The sequence below is a fragment of the Heptranchias perlo genome, chromosome 24 (assembly GCF_035084215.1).
Source record: "Heptranchias perlo isolate sHepPer1 chromosome 24, sHepPer1.hap1, whole genome shotgun sequence".
Lineage (NCBI taxonomy): Eukaryota > Metazoa > Chordata > Chondrichthyes > Hexanchiformes > Hexanchidae > Heptranchias > Heptranchias perlo.
Genome location: NC_090348.1, coordinates 44,770,827 through 44,789,138, shown reverse-complemented (window position 1 = coordinate 44,789,138; position 18,312 = coordinate 44,770,827). Strand labels below are relative to the sequence as shown.

Sequence of the window (18,312 nt, the reverse complement as noted above, 5' to 3'; positions counted from 1 at the left end):
TCTCTGGAGTGGGACTTGAACTCAAAGCCTTTCGCTTCAGAGGCCAGAGTGCTACCCACTGAGCTACGCTGACACCTCAACCATAGATTAAAATGGCGTGACACAGTGACCTTTTTCAAGGCAGCAAACATTGGTTTGTTTTCCTAGCCATTGAGTACAGGGATCGTATTTAATTAGTAGGATTGGGTCTCCTGCTCATTAGTGCAGGGCGGTTGCCGGGGGAACGTCTGTGTGGTGTGGGATTTTGTGAAGTACGTGCTTGAAGGGAACACAGCCTGTTGTTTGATCTGTCATGCTGCAAAAGTCATACCTCACAGCTGCTCCGCGATATGAAATAATTCAAGGGCAGCCAGTCAGTCTCATAACATTTCTTGGAGGTGGGGGTAAATCTTACTGCTGTATCGATTTAAGTCCTTTACAAAACGGATACTGTACATAAATATCTGGCCAGAAACTAGATTGAGTGCGTCTGGACGTTAATCGCTCCCGAACTCCTGAGACCACTGTGGTGCCATCCCATGGAAGGCATCTAGACAAGGATGAGGAAAGTAGGATGGAAGGTTGGGGAGATACTCTGGAGTTACATTTGATTACTGAAGCACGGTGTAACCGGGCCCCAATAGGAGTCAACAGCACAGGCGGGAGAAGTTGATCAGATGACTCCTATAAGCTGTAAACATCTTAAAGGGATCTTACAACACCAGGTTATAGTCCAACAGACCATAACCTGGTGTTGTAACATTTGTCCACCCCAGTCCATCACCGGCATCTCCACATCATCTTAAAGGGAGCAGTGTCTCGATATCTCCCTGCCTTAGGTAATTCATTAGTGTGTGGAAGCTACATGATGTCCAGGTTTGATGGCGAGCTGGATTAATATCCGACTGGGAATAGCTTCAGACTGAGATATTCAAATACTCCACAGGATACAACAGCCCCTGCTGTAACCTGGGGTTGGCTCTTGTCTAGAGAACAGTGGGCTGGAGTTGTCTTGGAGGGTGGATAAATGGATAGTCTGGAATTTTGTTTGGGAATTGGAGAGTTTTTATATAGAACGGCCCGTCGGGAGATTGAACGGTTAAGGGAGAGTGGATGACAGGATAGAATCTACAGAGTCCAGGGGCAGACTAGATGGGCAGAAGGGCCGCTTCTCATTCCATGCCTTCTGATACCTTGCCCATATTTACCGGGATGAATTAATAATCGTAGCACTGCGACTAACTTAGCCCAGATGGAAACAGGCATACTTAACAGCACACACATATCAACTAATAGGTATGTTGTGCCTCCGTTAACCAAACAGCTTGTGTGAGCCCCAAGTCCTTTGAACCTGTGATTATTAACCTGGTGACACAGTTCAAGATAAAGTGCCACAGATACGGATGATGTGTACAGATAATGGAAGACCCAGTCAACGAGAGCTGTTTATTCATTGAGTTAACGGAAGTATGTTTCTGGACTGTATGAACAGAAAGGAATCCACTAATGTCTTAAAACGGTGTATTGTTGATAAGCACCAACAAGTGACAGGTAAACCAGATCACATTTAGTACGGCCTCAGGACTAACACATTCAGGAAACCGCCCATCTACTGTTTCAGGCTTTTAAAAATTCCTAAGTACCCCCCTCCCCCACTGCAGGTAAATGAGCTGCCAAGTGAGTTACTGAGCCAAGCAGACCCAGAAATCCCAGGTTCAATCTTCGGTAAGTACTGCCCTCAACTTGGGTGCCAGCAGCATTGCCACCATTACCTTCCGTGTCCTTTGTCTAAAGTGGGGGGAAATCAACCAGGAATCCTCTTGGTTGCTATCCAGGGACGCAAGCTGCAAAATGTGCACGTGTGTGTGTGTGTGTGTGTGTGTGTGTGTGTGTGTATATACATGTGAGGATATGAAAGGGCTCAGCTTCAAATCCTGGAGTGAGGCTTGAACCCAGACCTTCTGATTTGGAGGCAGGGACGCTACAAACTGAGCCAAGCCAGCTCAGTGCCTCTGGGTTAAGGGGGGGGGGGGGGAAATCAGCCAGGGTTCCTATTCATATATGTGTGTGTGTGGGTGAGGGTGAGGGTGAGGGTGTGTATGTGTGTGTGTGTGTGTGTGTGTGTGTGCGTGCGTGCGGATGTGGGGTTTGTGGGGGTGTGGGACGGTGTGCGCGGGGTGGAACTGTCTGCCAACACTCGTTGTCTAGGCTGACACATGAAGAATGGCCATGTTGCCGATGAAGTCAGAGGTCGCTAACTTCAGGAGGGACGGGAAGACGTGGGGAGTGAAAAATATTAGCTTTTAAAAATAAAATATACACCATCTGTAAATAAGAAAAACATAATAACAAGTGCTGACTGTGACATTCAGCAGTGAGACAGTAACAACCAACACACTGAAAGGTCATTCTTGATGCTGAGAGTTTTAAATGCTGCCAAAATACACACACAATGCTCTGCGGAAAGGAACAGTCTGATCCACTAATACAATATCAGCCACGTCAAAGCTGACGCGAGATGTCTGACAAAGTGCGCCTTATAGTGTTACTGCCTCAGAGGTTACCTGCTGACACAGATAAAAACCCAGCTCACAAAAGGAGCATTAGATGTGGTATTAAAGACTAAGATTAACTGTTTCTCTCTCCACAGACACTGCCTGACTGGTCGAGTGTTTCCAACATTTTCTGTTTTTATTTCAGATATCCAGCGTCCGCACAATTTTGCTTTTATGGCAACAAAGGTGTTGTCTTCATTGGAGATAATATCAGCTGGTGAATTAGACTGCTCATTGATAACTCCCCCTTTTGTCAGAAAACATAGGCCTGCAGGGATTTTCCTCTGGAGTTCTCCCGATCGGCTGCTGTAACTTTGGCGGGAGCGCAGCTCACACGTTTATCACTTTGCGAGCGCTCAGTGGTCTGGCCCACGATCAGATCTCACGCTGCGTGCAAGAGCAGACAAAAAGCATGCATCTTACCAATGACTCCCGCTGGATATGATGCTGGGGCTGTGATGCTCCTCATGACAGTCGCTGGGCTCACACGCAAAGGACGGTAACTTGACTGAGGTACCAGAGGGCTGCTGGTGCCCAGTGTAGTGTCTCTTGGCAACAGTCTAGAAAGGAGAAATAGAATCATAGAAAGGTTACAGTGCGGAAGGAGGCCATTCGGCCCATCGAGCCCGCGCCGGCTCTATGCAAGAGCAATCCAGCTAGTCCCACTCCCCCGCCCTATCCCCGTAGCCCTGCAATTTTTTTCCTTTCAAGTACTTATCCAGTTCCCTTTTGAAGGACATGATTGAATCTGTCTCCACCACCCCCTCGGGCAGTGCATTCCAGATCCTAACCACTTGCTGTGTAAAAACGTTTTTCCTCATGTCACCTTTGGTTCTTTTGCCAATCACCTTAAATCTACGTCCTCTGGTTCTTGACCCTTCCGCCAATGGGAACAGTTTCTCTATCTATTTTGTCTGGACCCTTCATGATTTTGAATACCTCGATCAAATCTCCTCGCAACCTTCTCTGTTCCAAGGAGAACAACCCCAGCTTCTCCAGTCTATTCACGTAACTAAAGTCCCTCATCCCTGGAATCATTCTAGTAAATCTTTTCTGCACCTTCTCTAAGGCCTTCACATCTTTCCTAAAGTGCGGTGCCCAGAACTGGACACAATACTCCAGAACAAAACAATTTTCCAACTCTAAAAGGGTTCTTCCTGAGTCTTGATCTTTAAAAGTATTGCACTATGTCTGAACCTGGGATCTTCCTGACACTTTAGTGCAGTACCGAGGGAGTGCTGCACTGTCAGGGGTGCCATCTTTTGGATGAGTAGTTAAACCGAGGCCCTGTCAGCCTTCTCAGGTGGATGTAATAGATCGCATTGTACTATTTGAAGAACAACAGGGGAGTTCTCCCCGATGTTCTGGCCAATATGTATCCTTCAACCAACATCAATAAAAAAAAGACGGTTATTTATTTCATTGCCGTTTGTGGGACCTTGCTGTGCGCAAATTGGCTGCCTCGTTTATCTGCATTATAACAGTGACTACATTTCAAAAGTACTTAATTGGCTGTAAAGCACTTTGGGAGGTCCTGAGATTGTGAAAGGCTCCATATAAATGCAAGTAATTCTTTCTAAGGATTCTTTCCCAGGAGCCCATTATATTTTAAGTGTAACAATTAATTGCTTATTGATTTTACCTTTCTGAAATCAGCCACAGAGGATACCTCTCCACCAGCCACTCACTGTACAGACGTGGACTAGTTCACAACACCCTGGGCAACCATAAAGCACGTGGGTCCCTCTGGTCTCTTACCCGCTCTTGATCTTTTCATTGCGAACTGGCCGTGACATCGGCCGTCTCAATTTCTCTACTCCCCTCACTCACTCTAACCTACCTCCCTCTGAACTCGCAGCACTTCCATCCCCCACCAGGACGGCCTGTGGGCCCTCTGCTTCTTCCTTGAACGGAGGCCCAACCAGTCCCCATCCACCAGCACCCTCCTCCGCCCTGGCTGAACTTGTTCTTACGTTGAACAACTTCTCCTGTGACTCGACTCACTTCCTCCAAGTAAATGTTGTCGCTATGGGAACCTGTATGGGTCCCAGCTATGCAGGCCTTTTTGTGGGATACGAAGAACATTTCGTGTTCCAGTCCTTCTCAGGTTCCCTCCCTCACCTCTTTTTCTGTTACATTGATGACTGTATCGGTGCCGTTCCCTGCTCTCGCCCCAAATTGGAAAATTACATCAACTTTGTTTCCAATTTCCACCCTTCCCTCGCCCTCACACGGTCCATCTCCGACTCTTCCCTTCCCTTCCTCGACTTCTCTATCTCCATTTCTGGCGATAGGCTGTCAACCAATATCTATTATAAGCCCATTGACTCCCACAGCTATCTTGATTACACTTCCTCCCACCTCACTTCCTGGAAGGACTCGATTCCCGTCTCCCAGTTTCTCCCTCTCCGTCGCATCTGTTCTGACGATACCACCTTCCGCACCAGTGCTTCCGATGTCTTTCTTTTTCCTCCACCAAAGATTCCCTTCCAGTATAGTTGACGGGGCTCTCGGCCGTGTCCGTCCTATTTCCAGCATTCTGAAGGGACCGCTCCCTCCGCGACACCCTAGTCCTCTCTTCCATCCCCCAACACCTGCTCTCCTCCCACGGCACTTTCCCGTGCGAGCGCAGAAGATGCAACACCAGCCCCTTCACCTCCTCCCGTCTCACCGTCCAGGGCCCCAAACACTCCTTCCAGGTGCAACAACGATTTACTTGTACTTCTTTCAAGTTACTATACTGTATCCACTGCACACAACGTGGTCTCCTCTACACTGGGGAGACCAAACGCAGACCGGGTGATCGCTTTGCTGATCACCTCCGCTCTGTCCGCAAACATGACGCTGACCTGCCGGTCGCTTGCCATTTTAATGCCCCTTCCCACTCCTACTCTGACCTCTCTGTCCTCGGCCTCTTACACTGTTCCAATGAAGCTCAATGTAAGCTCGAGGAACAGCAGCTCATCTTTTGTTTAGGCACTTTACAACCTTCTGGACTCAACACTGATTTCAATAACTTAAGATCATAACCACTGCTCTCATTTTTTCGGTCAGCGAGTGCTGGTAACGGTTCTGCTGCTGCCATTTACAGCTACTCCTGATCAATCTTTTGTTTCTTAACCTGACCCATTACCACCAACATCCCTTTTGTAAACAATTTTACAACACCAAGTTATAGTCCAGCAATTTTATTTTAAATTCACAAGCTTTCGGAGGCTACCTCCTTCGTCAGGTGAACGATGTGAAATCACATCGTTCACCTGACGAAGGAGGTAGCCTCCGAAAGCTTGTGAATTTAAAATAAAATTGCTGGACTATAACTTGGTGTTGTAAAATTGTTTACAATTGTCAACCCCAGTCCATCACCGGCATCTCCACATCACAACATCCCTTTTGTCATTGAATCACTCGTGCCCTCTATCCTATCACAGACCTTCCCTTTTGTTCTTTCCTCCCCACCTTTTCCCTGGCTCTGGACTTGCTTAAAAACTTGAACTCTTTTCGCATCTTCCAGTCCTGACGAAAGGTCTTTGACCTGAAACATTATCTCTGTTTCTTTCCCCACATGTGCTGCCTCACTTGCTGAGCTTCTCCAGCATTTGCTGCTTTTATTTCAGATTTCCAGCATCCGCAGCATTTTGCTTTTTGGTAAAGCACGTGGGCGCAGACCGCATCAAGACTACAATTCGAATCATGTTGCACTGCAACAAGGGCGCGCATGCGTAGAGGCGTCGCCGAAGGGAATTCTGGGATGTGTAGTTCCTGCGTCCGCGCGTTTGCATGGACAGGAAGTGAGAAGAACTGCACTGACCGAGAATCTTAGCGACCAGTGAGGCGCATTGTGGGAAATGTAGTCTCGCTGGCAGGTTCCATCTGTAGAAACGAAGCGGGGGTGCGGCCGGGAAAAACTACAAGCTCCGTCAGGGGGGGGGGGAGAGAAGGAGGAGGAGGCGGCTCCTCAAGGTGGAGGGGAGGGGCATGCGCAGTGTGAGGGGGTCTGCTGGTGCAGCGAGTGTGTGGAGAGAAGGCAGAGTTGGGAGTAACGAGTGTATTTAGAGCGAAGGGAAGTTAGGAGAAAAAATTAACATGTCGCTTCAGGTGGTCACGGCAAAAATGGCCGAGGTGGAACTGAAGGAGGCTGTGGTGGCCTCGGATAAGGTGAACGCCGAGGGCGGCAGCGTTCAGACAAAAGACGGGGAGCCCACGGCAACGGCGACAACCTCGGCGGAAGAAACCAAACATCACCACCACCACCACCACTATCTGCCCCCGCTGCCCACCACTACCACCCCGAAGGACTCCAAGTCGGCGATGAAACGCATCGAGGCCGCACAGAACGGGGACACCTTCAACGCGGACGGCACCGTCATGGAGGCGCCGCGGACCGTGAAGAAGGTGAGGTGAACTGAGCCTGACCGGCAAAACCCCCCCCCTCCCCCTCTCGACATCCATCCCTCAACTCCTTATAATTCTCGGCCTTTCACTTCAGTATCTACAATAATCTGAAGGGAAAGGGGAATTAATATATTGTGGGGGGCGGCGGTTGACTATTGTCGGGAGGCTCTTGCCTCCGTGGCGGAAGGTTAACCGTCGAGCTCGGTTGAATTGAACGAGTGATCGCCGCCCCCCCCCCGCGCGCGCGCGCGCGCCACAGTGGGGGGGTGGAGGGTGTGCATAGTGATGACATCACGCGTATCAATCCGCCGCCCACCTTTGACTCCAGCCCTCCCATCTCCCACCTTTTATACAGCACAGAAAGAGGCCATTCTGCCCTTCGTGCATGTGTCGTTTGTATGGAAGGAGCTGTCCCAAGTTACTGCCTCTCCCCATAGCCCTGCAGATTTTCCCCTTCAAGTATTTATCCAATTCCCTCTTGAAAGTTATTATTGAATCTGCTTTATAAACAGAGGCCTCATTGGATGACATTTCTATCACACACATGGGGATAGATCCACATGAGATAATTACCCTTCTCTCCATTTGCAACCAGTTCAGTGACATTTTGGTGTCGCAGCACCCTGGTCTCACTGGCTTATTAAGCAGTACAACTATTTCCACTGGCAGGAGGGTTGGTAACCAGAGGATGCAGATTTGATAATTGGCAAAAGAACCAGGGTTTTTTTTTTAAAGCTCTGAGTTGTTATGATCTGAAATGTGCTGCCTGAAAGAGTGGTGGATGCAGATTCAATAGTACCTTTCAAAAGGGAATTTACTAGAATAATGGTACCAGGGATGAGGGACTTCATTTATGTGGAGAGACTACAGAAGTTGGGGTTCTCCTTAGAACTGAGAAGGTTAAGAGGAGATTTGATAGAGGTGTTCAAAATCATGAAAGGTTTTGACAGAGGAAATAAGGAGAAACTGTTTCCACTGGCAGAGGGCACAGATTTAAGGTGATTGGTGAAAAAATCAGAGGTGACCTGAGGAAACATTTTTTAACTCAAGAGTTGTTATGATCTGGAATGCACTGCCTGAAAGGGTAGTAGAAGCAGATTCAATAATAACTTTCAAAAGGGAATTGGATAAATACTTGAAGGGAAAAAATGTACAGGACTATGGGGAAAGAGCAGGGGAGTAGGACTAATTGGGTAGTTCTTTATAAGACTTGGTACATGTGCAATGGGCCGAATAGTCTCCTTCTGTGCTGTAACATGCTATGATATATACTATAATTGGATGTATATTTGAAAAGGAAAAATTTGTAGGGCTATGGGGAAAGTGCAAGGGGGAGTGGGATTAACTGGATAGCTCTTTCAAAGAGCCCACACAGGCACGATGGGCCGAATAGCCTGCTGTGCAGTATGATTCTATAATTCTAACTATTTCTAATAAGTGCAAATATTCCTTTATGGGGATGTCTGGCAAGCAGGTTTTTCAGACTTGCAGTTTTGTTTTCTTTTTAGCTATTATTTGAGTCCTCCCTTAGGAATGATCAGCTATCTGTCCAAAAATGACATTTCAAATATTTTTGTTTATACAGTTTTAACCGGGCATTCTGCATCTCTGGCTAATCACAGGCCAGGTAGTTTGTGCTTGGAAATGATTGTGCTGGATGAGCTGGCACTATACCTGACTTCAAAGCTTACTTATTATCAGATTGTGTTTTTCTTTTAGAGTATAAGTCCGTCCCAGTGTTTTGCAACTTTACCTCATTTGAGTGCACTATTTTAATAAAATGATACTGTTGTCCTGTTCTGAAGTCAAGAATGTTTGATTCATTGTCCAGCAATCCCATGTTAATGCATATCATCCTGAAAATCAGTGTGGGAATGAGCTAATCGTGACAGTTGGTCAGAGATGTAGGATGGAATTTTAATCTGTCACAGCTAAGTTGAAATGTAATTTCACCTTCATATACGGTGTGCTGATATGTGTTACCAGGGCTTTGAGATGGAGCATGGATTGCAAGCTGTGTGACTGAGTGAAGCAGATGTACAAAATGTGCTTCAAAAAATGTCTTGGGCAACAGTATTTGTACAGTGCTTTTTTATGTTGGACCCTTGTATCAATCAGGCACAAATTTTTGCTTACATAGAATTACATAGGATTCACAGCACAGAAACAGGCCATTTGGCCCTACAGGTCCATGCCGTTGTTTATGCTTCACACGAGCCTCCTCCCACCCTTCATCTAACTCCATCAACATATCCTTCTATTCCTTTCTCCCTCGTGCTTATCCAGCTTCCCCTTAAATGCATCCATGCTGTTTGCCTTGACTACTTCTGGTAGCGCATTCCACACTCTGGGTAAAGAAGTTTCTCCTGAATTCCCTATTGGATTTATTAGTGACTATCTTATTTATGGCCACTAGTTGTGGTCTCCCTTGGAAGTGTAAACATCTTCTCTATGTCTACCCTATCAAACCGTTTCATAATCTTAAAGACCTCCATCAGGTCACTCCTCAGTCTTCTTTCTAGAGAAAAGAGCCCCAACCTGTTCAGTCTTTCCTGATAGTTACAACCTTTCAGTTCTGGTGTCATCCTTGCAAATCTTTTTTGCACCTTCTCCAGTGCCTATATATCCTTTTTATAATATGGAGACCGGAACTGTTCACACTACTCCATGTCGAACCAAGGTTCTATACAAGTTTGACATAACTGCCCTGCTTTTCAATTCTACCCTTTTGGAAATGAACCTCGATGCTTTGTTTGCCTTTTTTATGGCATAATTAACTTGCGTTGCTATTTTTAATGATTTGGTTATCTGTATCCCCAGATCCCTCTGCTTCTCTACCCCATTTAAGCTCTTATTTTCCAAGGAGTATGTGGCTTCCTTATTCCTACCAAAATATACCACCTCACACTTGTCTATATTGAAATTCATTTGCCAATTACATGCCCATTCTGCAAGTTTATTAATGTCTTCCTGTATTTTGTTGCAGTCCTCCTCAGTATTAACTATACCCCCCCCCCCCCAATTTGGTGTTGTCCGCAAATTTTTGAAATTGTGCTTCTGATTCCCGAGTCCAAATCATTTATGTAAATGGTGACGCATGACTTTCCTCCATTGAAAGTAATGAGGACGAAAGAGAATTTATTACATGGAGCAAGATGTATTTTTATTGCTTCCCTCCATTGGCATTAAGCCTTGGAAGTACAAGTCAGAAATGGAAAAGTAAGAGAACTCATGAATACTGAATCTACAATCATGAAATGGCTTTAGGACTTGTGTTGCAGTATCCCATGGTTTCCCACTCTGTCCTCTGAATAACATTCTGGATGTGACAAGTCAGTGTTGGGTGTGATATGAAAAATGTCTTGTGTGTGGAAATAGCTGGAATAAGCACTTTTTCTGCTGCCTTTGAGATTAAGGTGTATTTTAATAGTATCACCACATGTTCTGAATTGAACTGAAGCTCCAAGAACATCTGTTCTTTCTGAACAGCAGCGACAGCTTTACATTTTTTTTCTTCAAATCATTTATTGAATCACTGAGCTAAACATTGATACCTGCTGATTTTTCCTTGTGTTTTGAATTTTGAAGATGGGACTGAGTTACAGGTGTGTAATATTTATGCTTTCATGGTCATTAAAATTATTTCCACATATGTCAACAAATTGGTCAATGTTTGAAATTCTTGCTGTGTGCGGGGTCAAAGGCATGCAAAATATCATGGCATGAACAGTAGGATTGTATCTGGCTGCCTTGAAGGCATGCTGGAGAAAGGGTGCAGCTGCCTAGTGGTCATTTCATGAGAATGCCTAAGCTACGGTTGGAGCTGAACCTGTTAAAAAGGTCACATGGGCCAACCAATGAAAGAATGTCCTGTCTGATATTTAACATTTTAAGCAAAACTTTTTTTTGCTGACAAATGCTAAAGGTGGTCAGGTTTTAAAATGGGTACATATGAAAAACTTTGTGGTGTGGGCAAGATAGCACTCGCTTGCTGATGCATTTTGTAACTGGATCAGGGTGTCTGGGGACGTGCAGTTTCTCTGCTTAAAACAATAGCTCGTTCAGAATATGCAGTCTGGGAATTGTGTTTATAATCATTTTCAGTCTGATTAACTTGATAGTTATTTAAATTAGGACAAATTTCAGTACTTCATTTGCAATCTCAGCCATGTGCTGCCCCGTTGACTGTAATACACTGCAACGTTGTAGTGTAGGTGGTGATCTTCCTCTTCTGCCTGTAGGGAAACTCTGATTCAGTAGCAGCCAGACTTGCTTAAGGTCCAGGTGGGACACATTATTCAGAACATTGTGCTGTAATAGATACAGAGCTCTTTCAAGTATTTTCCACTTGAGAACTGCAAAATTCCTTTCTTATGTTCTACTGTCAATCAGGGAGGCAGTTTTCTATTATAAAGGTCTTCAAATGGAATCAAATGCCTTCAGTTCAATATCAGTTGCTGTCATTTATATTGTTTTCATTTGATGATTGTGCATAAAAACATAATGCAGAATCATTGAAAAGTGTTATAAGACTTATAATAGTGTTGTAATACTTTAATAAAGTTCACATCCATAAACCATATCTATGCCATAGTTACAGTTAGCTGACAGTTTATGTTGTGCTCTGTTCTGGTTTGGTCATGTGCATTAATGCTGCTGTTCTCAATCTTCTATCTGCCATACAGGGATTTTTTTGGGCACATCAGTTTTCTTCTCTAGCATGTCCAATCAGGTTGTTTAAATGTTTTCGAACCAGCCATTCTGTTTATAACGATCTGGTATCTAATCAAAGGGAAAAAAAAGAATTCCAATCAGCCACCTGCCAAAACACATCAACTGACTGATGTGTTGCTCAATCACTGAATACCTTGTCAGTGGGCACATTGGCTGTCATCTGGTAACTGGCCTAAAAATAATTACATTCCTACAGTTTCCGTGGAATGTCTTTGCACAAATCAGTTTTTAATTTACTCATCTCTGCTGGTGATTTGTCTTTGCATTTTTTGTAGATTTGTTGTGAGTGAGGAAGTCCTGGTTTTCATTGGGGTCATTATCTTGCAACTGAGCACAAAGCATAATTTTTACTGGGAAACCTGGACACAGAGTTATTGGATGCAACAGGATAGAGTTCCTTTCTAGTAGAGGCTTTTTCATCTGTGGGGGGATGAAAGGAGACCAAAGAAAAGTAACTTAACGAGAGATTCTTTTTGGAAAAGGAAAGACAAATTATTAAAACTACTCTGATCAACTGAGCCTGATCCTATCTTCCCCCACCATCCACACATGGGCACTCCCGGCACAGGTTGTTGGGTAGTGATCAGGGAGGGAACCTTTGTGGAGTTTTCCTCCCAAGCCCAGTTGCAGTGCTATACTCAGCCTCAGCTGATATCAACTTAGGCCATCTCAGACCTTCCTGTTCTGTAGAGCTCAGCTGCTCGGTTTGTAACCCTGCTAAAACATTGGGGAAACCCCTGATAATTTGTTTGCAGCCAGAATAGGAATATGATGCTGTTGTCTCATCTTTCTGCCATATTGAACTTAGGATGTTTTATGAAAGTACTGTTGGACCAACTACTTGTAAATGCAATGAAATAATACACTGTACCATAACACCATAAATTCCTACCAGAATTCGATTTATTGCTGATTCAGTTGGTTGAATCAGATGACTTGGGAGACTAATGATTGTGGTAAAGCATGTTTTGAAATCTTTTAGAAACTTGTTCAGTCGAGTATTTTATGTGTTTAGCACAAACTGAATTAAATGGCATGTGGATAGCACATTGTGCTCGTGTACTAATGTATTGCAGCATAGAATGTGATTGTGTTTATGTGAAGGGTTCTTGAAATCTTAGTTCAGAGAGAAGATGAAATGTTTGCTTGAAGCCTTTAATTTTTTTGGGGGGGACGAGAGAAATGATTTTCAGGCATTTCACCCCAATGTACTTTTGTACCTGTAAGCATTAGCTAAAGTCTTGAAATAGTTCCCCTGTCCACCCACCTTGTTTGGGGAGGATGTGGCATGGCGAAGGAACTAATTTACAAAATGAAGAATTTGCCAGTTGCAGGTTTCTGCTTAAGCTGCTCTTGAGCTAAGTCAGATGTGCTCTGGCTATTTTCAAAACTTTTTTAAAAATCTATGTAGATATTGCCTCCCTTCAGATCAGGAACATGCATTGTGGGGATTCACAGCATGGGCCCACATCCTACCTGTATGTAATGTGTTAGGGCAGTGATTCTCAAATTTGTTTGGCCAAACTCCACCAAAAAACAATCCTCATAGCCCCTCAGTCCCCACAACTGATGCATACAGTAAAGTTAAAGCATCATTTTTGAATGGAACTCTTCAAAATGGGAGAGGAGACTCGCTGTACCGAAGATTTTAATTATCAGGAGTGAGACGGAGTAGAGTTATGGGGACAATGAACAGCACGCCTGTTTCACTCTGAAATTAACAAGAAAATAGACTATTAAGGTATCAGGCTCTGCTTTGGTGTGATAGTAGCTCGTAGGAAGTACACCAAATGATTCCCTTTTTAAACCTTAGCCCACCTCACCTGGATAGACCTTGTGCCTCATCTTGAAGGTGTCAGCCTTGGCTCAGTGGCAGCACTCTGGCCTCTTGAGTCAGAAGGTTGTGGCTTCAAGCTCCATTCCAGAGACTGGAGCACAAAATCTAAGTTGACATTTCAGTGCAGTACTGAGGTAGTGTTGCACAGTTGGAGGCCCTGTCGGTCTTCTCCAATGGACATAAAAATTCCCATGGCACTATTAAAGAAGAGCAGAGAGGTTCTCCTGGTGTCCTCAACTAGCACCACTAAAACAGATTATCTGGCCGTTTGTCATTGCTGTTTGTGGGAGCTTGCTGTCTGCAAATTGGCTGCTGCATTTGTCCACATCACAACAGTGATTACATCTCAAATATTTCATTGGCTGTACAGCACTTTGGGGCGTAGCACATGAGAGGCATTATATAAATGCAAGTTCGTTTGTTTCCTTTTTCACGTTTAAGAGCAATTGTGATAGAACATTGCAAAACCACCAATTGTAGTGGTCATCGAAAATTTTTGTTCCTTCAACATTGCCATGCTGTGTAGACTGGAATGTTGGAAGGATTGTACTCCCACTTTTCCGCAATTTCTTTACCTTTTCTCCCTGACGCTTCTGAAGGCAGAAACATATGCCAGTTCTTATGCCACCCACAGTTCTATGGGTGCCACCAGTCCTCTAGTATTATACCTACGTGGCCATTTCTCCTGTGTAAGCCTAGACAATGACAGTCAGCAGGCTGCTTATCCATGGGGGTTATTGCAGCTGAGTCTGATTCTGTCCATACCTGATGATCACATGCACACTTTCAAGCAGGGGTCATGGTATAGTGATCAGGAGCAGAGAACCTGAGCAGCACTGGTTAAATTAGGTAACTGTGCATAAGCCAGGGATTGAACCTGGGACTTTCCTGATCTATGTGGCTTAGTAATGTGCAACAACGCACTGGGTTCTGATGCAAGGTTATTGACCTGTAACGGATAACTATGTTTCTCTCTCAACAGATGCTGCCTGGCCTTCTGAGTGTTTCCAGTATTTTCTGTTTCTATTTCACTGTTAGTTTGATGGACTCTGTGGACCCTCCTGCGCCTGTGGGGAGGGTCCAAGGCCTTCTAGCAAAGCTGCTGTCACCATTTTCAGGTTTTTGAGTTAGATATTGTCTTGGGTTATTCCTGTAAGCAGATCCTGTGCCCTCTTATGATCTAGAGTGCACCTTTTTGCTGCCCAATATCTAGTTAAACATAGCATGACCCAGGGATTATAAGAGAGAACCTTTCCTCACAACAACAAAAAATTCTCATCCTCATGTTCAGATCCTTCCATGGCTTTGCCCCCTCCCTATCTGTGTAACCTCCTCCAGCCATACAACCTAACGGGAACTACGTTCCTCCAACTCTGGCCTGTTATGCATCCTGCACTTCCTTTGCCCTACCATTCGCTGTGCCTTCAGCCATGAAGTGTTGCAATGATAAGAGAGAACTTGCCTATAAAGTGTTCGTGGAATCTCCCTCGATATGGGAGCAGTATTTAAGTCTTGGATGGACTTGGGCTTTATGGAGAACTGTTAGGGACTAAAGAGGAAACTTGAGTTTCTTTGAGGTAACTTTTTGGGAATGGAGGAGAGAGAGAGCAAGGAACCAGAAGAGGGATCAAATTACATTAAATGGAGCAGTTATGCAGCGTGCTGATCAGGAAAGAGATCTATTGTGGATATTTCTAGGAAACTTAGCCTGGTGCTTGACTGCAGTAAAAAAAAAGGCATGGGGGTACAGAGGGATTGGATACAAATTAATAGAGGTTGTATAGTATCAGGCACCCATTTTGTGATAGTCCCTATTTTGAGTACTGTTTACAGTGCTGGTTACTTTGTTATAGAAATAAATTTGCATTCAGACGGTACCAAGACCATTAACCAAGTTCACTCCGAGGTATCAGATATCTATATTATTAGAAAATATTGTTATTTTTGTAAAAGGAGATAGTTCAAGGTGACCAAACTGACATTTTAAGGATTATTCGAAGTTGATCCAGGAAATTGTACATTATGCAAAGGTTTCAAATATCAGAGCAGAAGTTAAAAATTAGGAGTAAGAAGGGAAGTCATGCAGAACATTTTTACACTAAAGGTAATAGATTTGTGGAATAAGTTACCAGGGAATATAGACAGTATAAATGGATTCTAGAGATCTCTAATATGTTACTGGAGGGAGAAAGAATTAAATTAAAACTGTAGTCCAAACATTTTAAACTAAAACATAATTATGGCACTCCCCGTTTGTCCTTGGCTGAGGTCCATGTGTGTATTTCCGGTGGGAGGGAAGGTCATTAAATAACACTGACCATTTCTGACCGCAGCAAGGGCCAACCTTAGTTCTCTTTCTATCAGCCTGGTTGAAATCAGTTAACTTAGCATGGATTGGATCTAGAACCTTCCTGGTCTGCATCGTTCAGCATCACACTACATAGTGCATTTACCCAGTGAACTATTATGGCAATCTTTTTATAATTCTTGACTCTTCAGCAACACTAACAGGTGAAACGCATAGTAATGATGACTATAATATTGACTCATTTGGGACATCCACCTATGACTGATTCAGGAGAGACGGAGTTAAGTAGCATTTGCTTAAAAGTTGCAAGTGATCTGAGCTAACCTTGTATCAGATTATTTTGAAGGCGATTGATGGAAGGGTTGCAGTATTTGGAACAGTCTTTCCAGGCTTGTAGAACAATCTACAGCTGTTATCTATGGTGAATTATATCAATACTATCTTCCTTAAGAATCACCAGTACGGCATGATATAGCCATGACCGTTGTATGGAAATGCTTCCCGAAATCTCATTCATTCAGCAATACATTCACAGCAGTTTAAAAAGATGAATAATCTTCAGGGTGTTTGGGGAGGATTTATACTGTAAATGAGTAATAGTTTATAGAGACTTCCAGGTAGTGCTTTATTGACCTTCATACTATTTTTTTGTTTGACCATTACTGACATCCTTGGGGTAAAATTGCTAATTTATCAAGGACTGTTTTGAAAATTAATTGCTCTGTGAATAGGGGCTACCTGAAGTCTTATCACCTTGTACAATGAGAAGTGAGGGATTTTGGTTTCAGAACCTCTCGCCTCAAAACACTTTGTAGATTCTTGGCACAATTGATAAGGGGCTCCCTTCTGGCCTGACTTGTGTAATCTTGTAAAATGTCCTATAATGGATTGTTAGCACGCTGAGCAGTGACCTTAAAAGATTGAGTTTCGCCATTGGTATTGTTTAAAAATTAAACTGGGGGGGAATTGTAAAGAATTAAGACAACTTTGAAGTACTACTTCACACTGCTGCTAATATTAAGCAGACAAAGAACTGAAAGTTTCCAGCCATACAATCCAGAATAAATAGAAATGTTTCAATCAAAATGATCACAAGGGACTGCCTAGGTATAGAGTAAATATTTAATCCAGTTCTGCTACTGAGGACCCTGGATTCGTTGCATAATCTGCTTCCTGATGGTATTCCTTGATCGTTGTCACCTAAGTTATAAATTAATCAGTCACAATTGGACTGGCCGCAGATAATGCCAGACCTCACCATTGTGCTGGCCCTTTGCTAGCTCACACGGCTGTCTGCCATTTGTCACTATTCCCATTCAGGTCTTCCTGTGAGTAGTTCATCATCTTCACTTGGCCTTCCACACGGTAAACAGAATGAGTTATAAATGAAGTCTTTTAATGTATTACAAATTGTATAAAGGATTATTTGCTTTAGTTAGGAAACACTGATAGCTATTCTGGGAGTGGAAGACTGCTTTGTTAATTTACAGAATGTTCTAATACAGAAGGTTCCTGTTGTTAGGTAAGAGCCTCATATACCTGTTCAGGATAGAAGGTTGCCTTTGGCTTTCATTAAGCAGGTATAACTGTTTGTTGAATTATTTGTAATTGTGACTCACTGATTATCCACTTCACTCTTAAAGGAGTTCAGCATCTGTTTAAAGTACACTTGAAAGGGCAAGGGGAAGTATAGTTAGGGTAGGGAAATACTCTGGAACACAGGTTCCTGATGAAGAGAAAAAAAATCTGCAAGTGCTGGAAATACAGTGGTGCAAGACCCTTCAACATCTGTAAAGAGAAAAGACAAGTAAATGTTTTAAGTGTAACCCTTTGCCATAATTGAAAATTGAACGTTAAGCAAGTTTATTAGAGTTGAAAGGGGGGCGGGGGGGAAGGGGGAAGAAACGAGAATTCTCGAGCTGCTGGGACCATGGAAATGACATGCCATGGAAAGCAATGATTAAGAATGAATAAAGTAGCTTGTAGGGTTAAATAGATAGTTTAGAATTTTGCTCAATATCTTTGTAGAAGCAGGCAGAAACTTTGCAGAATCTTCCCGCAGGAAGTTACGTTAAGTTGGGCAGAGCTTAAAATAGACAAAATGCACATAATCAGTGAAAGGAGCTGGCTTGACGGACCAAATGGCTTTCTCATGTAAAGTCTACTGTAATTAGCTTTGAGTGTCAGTTAACCACTGTAACGAGGTGCCTTTGTATCTAGTGTTTCTGTAATTTGAATTCTGGGTGAATGCTGTTTGTGCACCGGCTCCCCTTGTTCACATAGCAGAAACCAGCTTATCCTGATGGCAGTATTGTGTCCCCAAATAAATGTAAATGCAGAGAGTTGATATGAGGATGGTCCCTTATGATTCAAACTGATAAAGTTCTTGAGGCTATAATTTTGTAATTCTTGACTGGCTTTACTGTTTTGTTTATATTTTTCCATTTGAGCATTTAATTCTATGGAATTAGTAATTTTAAAAAAGAATAACAGCATATTTTTCT

At 43.6% G+C, this 18,312-nt stretch overlaps 1 protein-coding gene across 7 annotated transcripts in view; it reads left to right on the top strand.

The window, feature by feature from the left end:
- Positions 1–6,508: 6,508 nt before the first annotated feature.
- LOC137341748 (putative adenosylhomocysteinase 3) overlaps positions 6,509–18,312 on the top strand; it is an 82,574-nt gene continuing 70,770 nt past the window's right edge. For 3 of the 7 annotated variants that reach the window (XM_068005207.1, XM_068005209.1, XM_068005206.1), the window contains exon 1: positions 6,509–6,929. In XM_068005207.1, the coding sequence (XP_067861308.1) occupies positions 6,621–6,929 (309 nt within the window). In that variant the 5' untranslated portion in view covers positions 6,509–6,620. The remainder of the gene's footprint in view (positions 6,930–18,312) is intronic. The other 4 variants (XM_068005205.1, XM_068005208.1, XM_068005204.1 and 1 more) reach the window with 2 other exon arrangements.